The sequence below is a fragment of the Homalodisca vitripennis genome, chromosome 5, assembly GCF_021130785.1.
Source record: "Homalodisca vitripennis isolate AUS2020 chromosome 5, UT_GWSS_2.1, whole genome shotgun sequence".
NCBI classification, from domain to species: domain Eukaryota; kingdom Metazoa; phylum Arthropoda; class Insecta; order Hemiptera; family Cicadellidae; genus Homalodisca; species Homalodisca vitripennis.
Window position 1 is genome coordinate 22,966,538 of NC_060211.1, and position 12,170 is coordinate 22,978,707.

Consider the following 12,170-nt stretch of genomic DNA (forward strand, 5'->3'; position numbering starts at 1 on the left):
CTAGCTACTTTTAATAGCTAAACCAATGTCAGCTCAGACCATACATTAGGCCTAAGAGTAGCACACTCTGCATAACTTCTAATATCTCTTGCTCAGTCCATACATTTATTTGTTAGTTGCAGTGGGAGTTTAGATCGTTAAATAACTTTTTATTGTTATTTATGGCCAGTGTAAAATCAATAATTTGTGCTATTGTGATAAAGTCTCTAGACTTAAAAATCCTTAGAAACTGTAAAATAAAATAATGGAGTCTCCAGTAACAGAGCTGTTACCTTGTATAAAAAAGTCACTATTTAAGTTTGCAAACATCTGTATAAAACACCAATGCAAGTTTACAAGTCTTTAACAAAGTTACGTTAAATTTAAAACAAAAAACTATGTCACATTAACAAAAATCCTTCCGAAATAAAATACTATCTTTACAACTCAACGAAATATCAGTCCTCAAAAAACTGTTCCTTTAAAAAACAAAAAAATATTAAACTAAAAAAAAACATTCCTAATAAACCAATAGGAAAACATAAGCATCACATTTTTTTAAATCAAAATAAAAAATTTATTTATACTACTTTTTTCAAATATTTAAATTTATTAATAATAATTTATATGATACTTTAAAATACTTTCTAAAATAATTACTCTGTAAACTTAAAACTTTAAAAAGGATCTTAAAGTCACTCCAAATCTGAAAAAAACGAGAAAATAATATTGATAAGCCATTTTTATTTACTGAGACATATAATGTCTTGAATTTGAAATGCAAATCAATAAAATAGTAACAAGTACCTATAATTTGAAAAAATAATCAAAAAGAGACAGAACTGTCGCTGAAAATCTAATAGGATAAATATAAGGGGAATACTGTGGCACATTACGCTTGGAACTGGAAACTTCGAAATAAAAAAGTAAAAGAAAAAAGGGTTTTCCTACATGAAGAGGGTATATAGAAAACCTGGGGTATACGTACAATTTGGGGTATACATACAACCTGGGGCACACATACAACCTGGGGTGAACATACAACCTGTGGTGGACATTAAACCTGGGCTATACATACAATTTGGGGTATACATACAACCTGGGGCACACATACAACCTGGGGTGGACATACAACCTGTGGTGGACATTAAACCTGGGCTATACATACAACCTGGGGTACACATACAACCTGGGGTACACATACAACCTGGGGTGGACATACAACCTGTGGTGGACATTAAACCTGGGCTATACATACAACCTGGGGTACACATACAACCTGGGGTACACATACAACCTGGGGTGGACATACAACCTGGGGTACATCTACAACCTGGGGTACACATACAACCTGGGGTGGACATACAACCTGTGGTGGACATTAAACCTGGGCTATACATACAACCTGGGGTACACATACAACCTGGGGTACACATACAACCTGGGGTGGACATACAACCTGTGGTGGACATTAAACCTGGGCTATACATACAACCTGGGGTACACATACAACCTGGGGTACACATACAACCTGGGGCACACATACAACCTGGGGTGGACATTAAACGTGGGCTATACATACAACCTGGGGTACACATACAACCTGGGGTACACATACAACCTGGGGTGGACATTAAACCTGTGGTGGACATTAAACCTGGGCTATACATACAACCTGGGGTATACATACAACCTGGGGCACACATACAACCTGGGGTGGACATACAACCTGTGGTGGACATTAAACCTGGGCTATACATACAATTTGGGGTATACATACAACCTGGGGCACACATACAACCTGGGGTGGACATACAACCTGTGGTGGACATTAAACCTGGGCTATACATACAACCTGGGGTACACATACAACCTGGGGTACACATACAACCTGGGGTACACATACAACCTGGGGTACATATACAACCAGATGTATTACAAATAATTAGTAACACAATTTAATTAAAAATCAAACTGTACCAAGGTTTGTAGTGTTCTGGGACACGCTGTCTATTTATTATAAATATAATTTACAATTTTAATATAACATTTATATATGGCAAAATCTTCTCTGTCCTGTCACCCTTTTAAATTATTTATCATCAAAGAAAAACTTATAAAATAGTTAATAACTGTTATCCATCAATTTGAGTTTCAATCGGTTATAAATAGCCTTGGAAAAAATTGGTTCCTTATACTTACTTAGTTCCATAAAAGAAGAGTAATTTTAAATTGTATAGAACATTAAGTATTGGAAAGGAGTCATTTTACCTCTTGTGCATAGTTGTGTATTAACAATGTTCTTTATAATTTTAACATTTTCCCTACCTGCCCATAAATTCTAAAGCATATAAAACTGTTAATTTTAAAGTGATTATTTTGTAATTACACGTGTATTTCCAAAATATATATGTATATGTAATGTAAGATAAACCCTGTACAGAATGAGGCTTACACGTGATTTACTGTTGCAGGTTACGGAAACATTAGACATATTTGAAGAATTTCGTGTAAGTAATTATATAACTATGTTTATATTTATAAATACTGCTAGTGATATTTAACATATATTTATAATGTTTATCTGCAAAATTGTATTTGTTTATAACATTATAATTGCCAACAGTAAAGTTTTACAGTGTTGCTAGGAAATTTAAAAATATATGTGAATCCTCTGAAACACATGCCTCCAACCTTTTATTCAGCAGTATTTGAATTTAGTTAATTTATAAAGATCAATATTATTTCAAAATAAGAGAAACAATTCAACCGTATTTTCATTTCATAATTATTTTCTAGGTCTTGTCTCCATTTGAATACTTCCCCATGTTGCGTTTGTGACCATTGTTTATTCGCGCTTAGTGCACTATAATGTTTGTTATAATAGTTATTCGTTTTATCCTAAATGTTGATGTAGCCAAACATACCTGAATTTATATTATAAAACTATGTTTGGCTGGAAGGGAAGTAATTATAAACTTCAAACTTTTAAAAGTCAAGTTTATTGTAACTAAAGTTCTTTCAAAATGTGTACATTTTCTCTTGCTATCCTTCTTCAAATAAAATAAACTATATAATATAACTTTTTTAAATAATTAGATTAAACTATAAAATACTGATATATAATTATGCTATCCTCATAAGAGTGATATTGCTTGATTTTAAGGCATGAAACATGTAATATCCATTGTAGGTTGAAATAGGCAAATCAAACAAAGACAATATACAATTTTATTGCACTGTAAAAGTTTGAAATATATTAATGAAAATTTAAATTCACCCACTTCGGGTAAGTATTGAAATTTTAACGCATCGTCCAGAAAATAAGGTTTTTGTATTATTTACAGATTTGTACGTAATATAGAAGGCTAAAATATTATTCATTTATTTTGTGAATATTTTCTAATTAATTCTATGATCATGGTTAAAACTACCAGATTAAGATAAAAGTAATGTAAAAGTATATTCAGTTACTTAATACTCTTATATTAAATGTCTGTTATAATGGCAATTTTAATGGTTCTTTACCTGAACCAACCAGTGTATAGTTTAGCTATTTACAACGTTGTTATTTATTTTAACCATTATACATTTGCTCACGTCGGCGTCTTGCGTAATTGGTAGTGGATGGCTGTTATATTATATGCTTGTTGTGTTTCCAGCCGCCACCCGCAGAAGAACTTGACCCCTGCTGGACTGCCCCAGATCAGCGGGAGAAGGCTCCCTCTGGAAGTTTCGTAAGTTCTCAGCCAATAGAATATGTGTGAGTAATGCAACTCGACTCCGACATTTATAGTAATGTCGTTGTTGCTCATTGATCACTAAATGTACGTATTATCACGTGTTTTATCGTGGTAGATTATCTAATCGAAAATATGTGTTTATTCAAGAAAGCCATATTTGAATCAAGATGAAATTTTCATCATTGTCCCTTTTTAGTGTTCACAAAATGTTTGGATTACGTTTGTTATTTTAATCAAGAACTACTTATTTTTCAGTTATCGATAAAAAATAAATAATACAAATTATCAAGAAAACACAAAAAAAAAACACAATATAAAGCAAGTGTTACACAGAAAGAATAAATACATTTTAAGTTTCATAGCTGTTTCTCTACTGCAAACAAATATTCAACAAACAAAAAACACACAAAAACGCAATATAAAGCAAGTGTTACACAGAACGAATAAATACATTTTAAGTTTCATAGCTGTTTCTTTACTGCAAACAAATATTCAACAAACAAAAAACACACAAAAACGCAATATAAAGCAAGTGTTACACAGAACGAATAGATAAATTTTAAGTTTCAAAGCGGTTTCTTTACTGTAGAAAAAATATTCGTATTCGCAATTCCAAAATATACTAACCCATTGTTTTTCATAAATTAAATTATATTGAATTGAATAGTAAATCATTGGAAACGATTTGCGGTGTTTAATTTATCTTTTATGTTTTAAGTCTAAGCCTTCTTAATGGTTAAGTCTTTTGCCTGGTGTACTTAAGCAGCTCGTGAATACACTCATTTCCATCCTTCCAAAACGGACGATATTCCAAAACACAAGACAGGCTTTTGCTACCAAAACTCATGAAAACCATAATTTAATATTCTCAAATAGAACTCCTACTGCTAGTATTGCTAAAATAGGGGGGTGTGTTCTGCAACACGTATAGTCAAAAAGCCAAGAGCCTGCACTGCATAAGCATATAACTGTTTCTCTCGAACTCAGTAGAGGATTTTTTTTCTAACAAAGAAAGCAATCGACAACCTTAATAACTTTAATAGAAGTCGAAATGGATCGAAAGATATAAAAATATATTTTTTCTCAGACTATACTCTTCCTGCCTTAATACACTTCAAGGTGACCATCGGAAATATGAATATTAGTGATCATCGTCAGACAAGTCAATAAAGAGACTAAACATGTTCGATTTAATTGTCTGTTTATCATATTAAGCGGGTGCTGTTGATTTAACTTTTACTTACTTGGTTTTCAGACAATTAAGTGTGTCAATCTAAAAAATGCTGAGAATAAATTATAATTCTTATATTTTTTTATACACTTTCGCGGTTAACGATAAACTTATCCCTTGCAGAAAATTAATCTATGGAATAAAAAACCCAAGCTGTGTAGTTATATTATGCAATTTGATTTTCGGCTGATGGACAATAAATTCGATTGGGTCTATCCGTAATGTCATACGCAAAGACGATCCAAATTTAGGGCATCTGCCTGAAGTTAGTACAAGGAGTTGTAAACAGAGTTCGCTAGTGAAGCGCTATAAGGCAACATTGTAGTTTCTAGATTATGCTATGAACTGCGTTTCAGTGAGGCTTCTATTTTTGTGCACATGACTCTATATATCAATAAATATGTCATTGGCGGTATATATTGTGCATTTGAGCCGATTGCTATTAATGTATCACGATATTTACTATTATTAATTTCTACGAGTAGTTTAGAATAAATAATCCAAACCATAATAACGAGCAGACTTTTCTTATTTTCCTTTCAAATCTCATTTTCAGTTCAGAGATCTGGTGCCGGAATGGGGAATGTATGGGGGAGGTGCTTTAATTCCTCCTCCCGTAAGTATCAACTAAACTTTGACGAGGTTTTATTTTATTTTTATATTATATTATTATTATTTTATATTATTGTGAAGACTAAACTATATTTCTTAGTTTTGAAAACAAGCAGATTGTAAAATAACAAATCTTTCCACGAATTGGTTAGGTTCTACTCAGCCAACGAAACTCATCTAACGCTTGAACAACAAATCAATTGAATTGGGTTACCAATAATTAATTCTGGTAACAATTGTTTCGCGCTCTACTATAGTGAATCCAAGTAAGTTCAATTCTAATTTTCATTAACGACCATTCAAAATAATTCAGTGATAGTTATTGCGTCGCTACATGGCACAATAATTACTTGCCAGTTGCAAGAACAGGAAAACATTTGGGGGGTCAAGACGATTGATATTTACTTGTAGTGGACAGCAAGTAAGGCAAGATCAGTCAACCCGTTTTTTCCACATTTTAATCCTTCAAAAGATCTTGACCCGTTTTAATAATGAGAACGATATTCCAGCAGTAAAAGTCAGTAATACTTAATTATTTAAATAGTAATAAAAGTTTGCTAAAAAATAACAAAAAAGGGGGGGTTCCGGACCTTAGAGCCCCCCTCGCTGGCTACATCCCTGGTTAGTTGTTGAGAAAACATTGCTGGCATTGTCCTGCTGCTGTTGCCTCACGAAAAAGATCACTATTTGCTGATGTACGGGTCAAACGTAGACTTTAATTTTTCAACCCATATTATTTGATGCAAACTCAACATTAGTAAGAATCAATGAATATAGAATTATCACAAGACATTAAAGCATTTATCAAACCATTAGGATACAAAGCGCAGTTTGAAAAAAATGAACTTAAATGTTTCACCATGCTCTTGCTACAACTGAAATAAAAATGGGTCATTAATGAAATTTAATTTTAGCGTAATTTCTTCAACACTGCTTTAACGTGCGGTGAAATATTTCCACTTTTCTGACAAATTGTGCATTATTTTTCGGAAAAAAGGTATATTTTTTCGGCTGTGTCTTTGCCATAACATGTTGAACAGTCTAAAACATCTCTGATTTGTATAAATATTTTCAGAGCCATAGCAGTTTATATTAATCTGCGATAAGAGTGACTATCCTGCACCGCCATACTTACGTTGGGCTGTGAGTGTTAATGTAAAACTTGTGTTGTAGGTTTATCAAGATCCAAATTACCTGGTAAACTTGTGTGAACCCGAAGGCCCTCAACCACCTGTCTACGCTTTTGTGAGTATATCATCTCATTACTCGAAGTACATGACTTTAAACCTGGGTAATATTGTTGATTGTTTGTTATTGACTCCTAGAGTTTCAGTTCTAAATATAAGAAATTTAATTTTTTGTTCTAGCCTGAAGGGGAACCCTTAGAGCCGACGTTACTGCCAATGCCTGTAAGTTTTCTTGGTTGTTAGAAGTTTAATAATTTGTTTGTTTTATAATGTACTATAACCAGTAGTAACATCATCCATACAGTTATCCAAGAAAAATTAAATTAAATAACAAATACCTTTATTATGAGGTTAAGTTTTGGCTTAAATGTCCTCTTCCCCAATTAAACATTGCAGCAATAAAAGAAACCCTAAAATGCGTCAAGAATGAAAGTAATTCCAAGAAAAAGACAGAATGGTATGTTTTTAAAACTTAGAATCTATATTTTTGAATAATGTTTAATCAAAAATAATTATATGGCAAATAAAATGTTCCCCGTACAATTATATTTTTATAAATGGAACATATGATTCTCTACAGTCAGTAATTCTGTGCTATACATACTGTAACGTGATCTTCTTATCTTTAAAAGTTATTATTTATGCTCGATAGAACTATTTGATACACCTACCCCTGAATTCTGCTGCAAAATCGTACCATTTCTCGTGACTAGATCGACATCTTTTATATTCGCTCTTCTTCAGAAAAGGTATTGTAAATGACTCTGACCAAAATTTTGTGTTTCTGAACGAAAATTATAACCGAATATTTTCGAGTTAAAACCGTTGCACCACCTTAAGGGCTGAGACAGATGTCCAGTTTGTGGTTACGGCATTTTATTGTTGTGAGCGATAGCTTACCGCAGACTTTGAGAGAGTTTAGCTCTTAACAAGTTGGTGTTTCAAATGCTGGCTTCTGTGAAGAACCGCGAGGGTTCTCTCTGGCAGCTATGCGAATTGTTGTGTGAAAAGGACGCCACCAGATCTGTGGCAATTTTGTTGGGTCAAGTAGTGCAGTCCATGGACCAATCATTCCACTAGCAGTGTTTGAGTTGGTCGTATTGAAATAGGCCAGTATTTATGGTCGTCTTTGTCGGAGTCAATGGAAAATTATCTGTGCAAGAACCCTAATGTTTCATTAAACTAAATTTTGAAAATGAGAACTTTTCTCTCGCGCTCCTTTGGTTTTATGGCATATTTAAAAATTAAAACACCATACTAAGCAGTTTTTAAATATGCAGTTTTAAAATACACTCATAAGAATGCCACATGAGATGCGTACCCAGTTGAGTTGGTCATAATAACAAGTTTCAACTGTTCTTTCTCTTTCATTTTCAGTGTCCACCACAAAGGCCACCCTCCCCTCGACCTGCATCTCCACCCCCGGCACAGGTAATTGTGTTTTAAACTAACGTACTTACTTTTAATTTAGTACGTTCGTAAACCAAATTAAGCAGTGTAATTTATTAAACAACGAGCAGTGAGCTACGCCCCTATTTTCTCATTTGGTGATCATGTTTTGTTTGTTTTTCTTTTTAAAAATCTGATTATTATTATAAAGAAAAGTAATTTCAAATTTTTTAATTTTTGCCACTATATATGTATAACAGATATCAGAGCTCAATTTTTTTTAGTTTCCTGATAGTAATAATAATCCACCACGACAGTAGGAAAATTTTGATTCAACTGCTGCCGAAAACAGGAATAAATAACATTAAACTTGAAATTGTTTGTTTCAATCGATCTCAGAAAAAAATTGGGTGCAACAATCGCTTTTACTTCTAAGTCTTGTTCTGAAAAAGATTTGATACAGAAAGTTGTATCATTGGCGTATCGAACCATGAGATCTTGGTTTGAAAAGTTAAACTTATTTATCTGTAGAGTAAAAAGTACTAGACCCGAAATCGTCCCTTCAGGACTCCAAGAGTCACTTACCTTAATTTGACCCAACACGAATAAAGCGATATATAATAAAGCGGAACATAACGCTCTCAATTTCTGAGATGAGACGAGATCCGTGCTTATGGCAGACTTTGAGTGCCATATAATTCTAATTGGTACACCAGTATCGGATGCAACACATAGTGAAAACCTTTGGAAAGATCTATAAACATGCTCGGCACATGTTCTCTTTTTCCAAACAATTGAGAAATGACTCCAAGATGTTTGTGACCGCATCAACCGTGGATGTATTTTTGCAAATCAAAACTGATTTGAGCACAGTACTGAAATCGTTCCAATAAACTTTTTTCAAATAACTTTGATGATTGTTACAACTGAAATAGAATGATAGTTGTTTAGAGTAGCCATGTCCCATCGATTTCACACTCCTACTTGGAATTCAGTCTCTACACAATGTGGGCCATCTCCGCCTCAATCACAGGGGTCAGAGCAAATGATGGATCGGGCAACGCAACAGATGAAAAATAATTTATGAACGTCTAAGAAATTTCTAATGGGTCTTCAATTAACTTGTCTCCTGTTTTTATTTTTGGGAATCGTACCTTTTAGCGATTCGCATCCTTTGAAGTTCCAATTCGCTATCCCGAATTTCGCAATCCTAGATCCCAATTTTTGTAAGAAAGATCCCAATCATCAGACATGTTAGTTTTGATGGACGTTGAAACGAGAGGGTTAAAAATATGAAGTTATCATTTGCTCTTAGATAGTGTGTACCTACCTTGATACATTAAAACCAACCATAGTACACTGTAATGTATGCGAGTCGACACTGTACTCTCTATGGGTCGGGAAGAATAATTAAACTACACATTTAGAGTAACATTGCTCTAGGACCGCTCGTAAAGGAACGGACGGGACGCGGAGGTTACATGACGGTGTCTGGTGGTGGACTCCGGGTGGACTGCTGGCTGGCCAGCTTGGACCGTTGGTTGTAGGGTAGTGGCGTGATGTGACGTCACAGGAGAGCAGCCTATGAGCATTCTTTATTCTTTTAGACCACATCGTATGTTACATCGCCTGACAATACATACTGCCAACATCACTGGTGCAGACATTAAATATCACTATGGATACCTACCAACTTAGTACTTCTCACACTAAATACACTACAATCCTCCCCCTTAAATACATAAGTCCCCTACAATTTTAGAAATTTATCAATTACAATTTGTTTTACAATTCTCCAATTTTAAATCAATTACAATGAATAAGAAAATTGACATTATACTCTTTTATTTTTGTAAGTATAGATTATAGAGAACAAAATACAAACTCAATATAATCATTTAACACAAATATCAAACACTTCAATCAAAACCAATAAATCAGAATATAGCAATTAATACACATTGAATGAACACAATTAACAAATCGATAATAATAATGCTTAAACAATATTAATTATATACAAGTCACAATTGGGTTGTATTTACAAGTCCATTTTGACTAAAGGTTTACGATCCCTTAGTGGGTATCGTCTAACAGGTGTCATTTGTTTGGGTGAAACGCTGGAACTGTTATTGTTTACATTTGTACGTGGGCTGGGGCTTTGCCCCTGAGCGTTTCTGTTATTGTTATGGTTTTGCGGAGAGGGGGGCAAGGTCGTTGCTAAAAGTACTGGCGACCTTGCGCTCGCTCTGTCCCGCGACTGTATATCGATCGTTTCCTGCGTGTGCTCTGTTGCCACGCTTGCGTCTGGGAGTCTAGGCATTGTTGTCAACTCAGAGATTTCCGGACTACACTGTAAACCTACCAACTGGTCGATATGTCGTTTCCACCTCATGCCCGTATTCAGTTCAACTAAATACGTGACTGGTCCTAATCGTGAAACTACCACACCTGGTATCCACTTATTTCTACCTCTGTAATCTCTGGCTATGATTGGTTGTCCAATAGCTAACTGTCTAGTTTTACTACCCCTATAGTACAAATCGTTGTTTTTCTTGATTATCTGACATTATTGCTTTAACATTTGGGCGAATTAAATCTAACCTAGACTTTAGCGATCTGCCCAACATTAATTGAGCTGGCGATAGATTGGTAGTAGAATGCACTGTATTTCTATAAGTGAACAGGAAGTTACTCAAAGCTAATTCTAAATCCTTGGAATTATGAAGAGCTGTTTTCAATTTATTTTTAATAGTTCTGACTGACCGTTCTGCCAAACCATTGGTTTCTGGGTGGTCTGGTGGTGAAAACGTGTGTTTGATACCATTTGACATCAAAAATTCTTTAAACTCTTGACTGGTAAAAGGTGGTCCGTTGTCGGACACTATGTGGTCTACAATACCATACCTACTAAATAATTCCCTTAATTTCACAATCGTGTGAACAGCTGCCGTTGAAGCAACGGGCAACACCTCTGGCCACTTAGAGTACGCATCTTTTACCACCAAAAATAACTTGGACTGAAAAGGTCCAAAAAATTCAATATGAATTCGAGACCAAACTCGTTCCGGAACATTCCAATGATGCAGGAAAGCCTTGGGCGGTTTTGCTCGTTCCTCCAAACAGGCTGCACAGCTGTTAGCTAGTTGTTCTATGTCCCGGTCGATATTAGGCCACCATACATATGCACGGGCTAATGCCTTCATGCGAACAATACCTATGTGTGAAGTATGCAATTCGTTCAGAATGTTTATTCTGAACCTTTTAGGTATTACCACCCTGTACCCCCACATTAGGATTCCTTGCTCCAAGGTTAATTCCGACTGTCTAATTTCAAATGGCTTTAGATCTGGTTCAGTTACAATAGGCCAACCTAATTCTACATAGGATATTACCTTTTTAATTTCACTATCTACCATTGATTCTCTTTTTATGTCTACATAGCTTAATGGTATGTCATTTTCAGCTAAACACTGCAAATAGGTACCTATGACATTAATATTAAGGTCATCATCCGAGATTTCATCTTTAATCTCACTATTTACAGGTAATCTAGATAAAACCATCGGCATTGCCATGGTTTTGGGACTTAACATACACAATCTCATATTGGAAACCACTTAAAAACAAAGCGTATCGTTGTAACCTACTGGCTGCGAAAGCAGGTAACCCTTTCTTTGGTCCAAAAATAGCCACTAAAGGCTTATGATCAGTCTTTAACAAAAACTGTGTACCATATAAATATTGACTAAATTTCTTAACACCAAATACAATGCTTAATGCTTCCTTATCTATTTGTGAATAGTTTTTCTCAGCGCTATTTAACACTCTACTTGCGAATGATATAGGTCTTTCTGTACCGTCGTATTGAATCTGACTCAAAACTGATGCAATGCCATATGGACTAGCATCACTGGCTACCACTAGTGGTAATGCAGGATCATAATGCGCTAAAACTTCAGCAGAGATTAACTTTTGCTTAATCTCTTGTAGTGCCTTCTTACATGCTAAATTAAATACAAAATCGGT

At 34.6% G+C, this 12,170-nt stretch overlaps 1 protein-coding gene across 1 annotated transcript in view; it reads left to right on the forward strand.

Moving 5' to 3' along the window:
- LOC124363378 (basic proline-rich protein-like) overlaps positions 1-12,170 on the forward strand; it is a 75,412-nt gene that overhangs the window by 4,097 nt on the left and 59,145 nt on the right. Inside the window, exons 4-9 of the mRNA XM_046818629.1 lie at positions 2,454-2,489; positions 3,642-3,716; positions 5,510-5,569; positions 6,739-6,810; positions 6,933-6,974; positions 8,130-8,183. Of these exons, the coding sequence (XP_046674585.1) occupies positions 2,454-2,489; positions 3,642-3,716; positions 5,510-5,569; positions 6,739-6,810; positions 6,933-6,974; positions 8,130-8,183 (339 nt within the window). The remainder of the gene's footprint in view (positions 1-2,453; positions 2,490-3,641; positions 3,717-5,509; positions 5,570-6,738; positions 6,811-6,932; positions 6,975-8,129; positions 8,184-12,170) is intronic.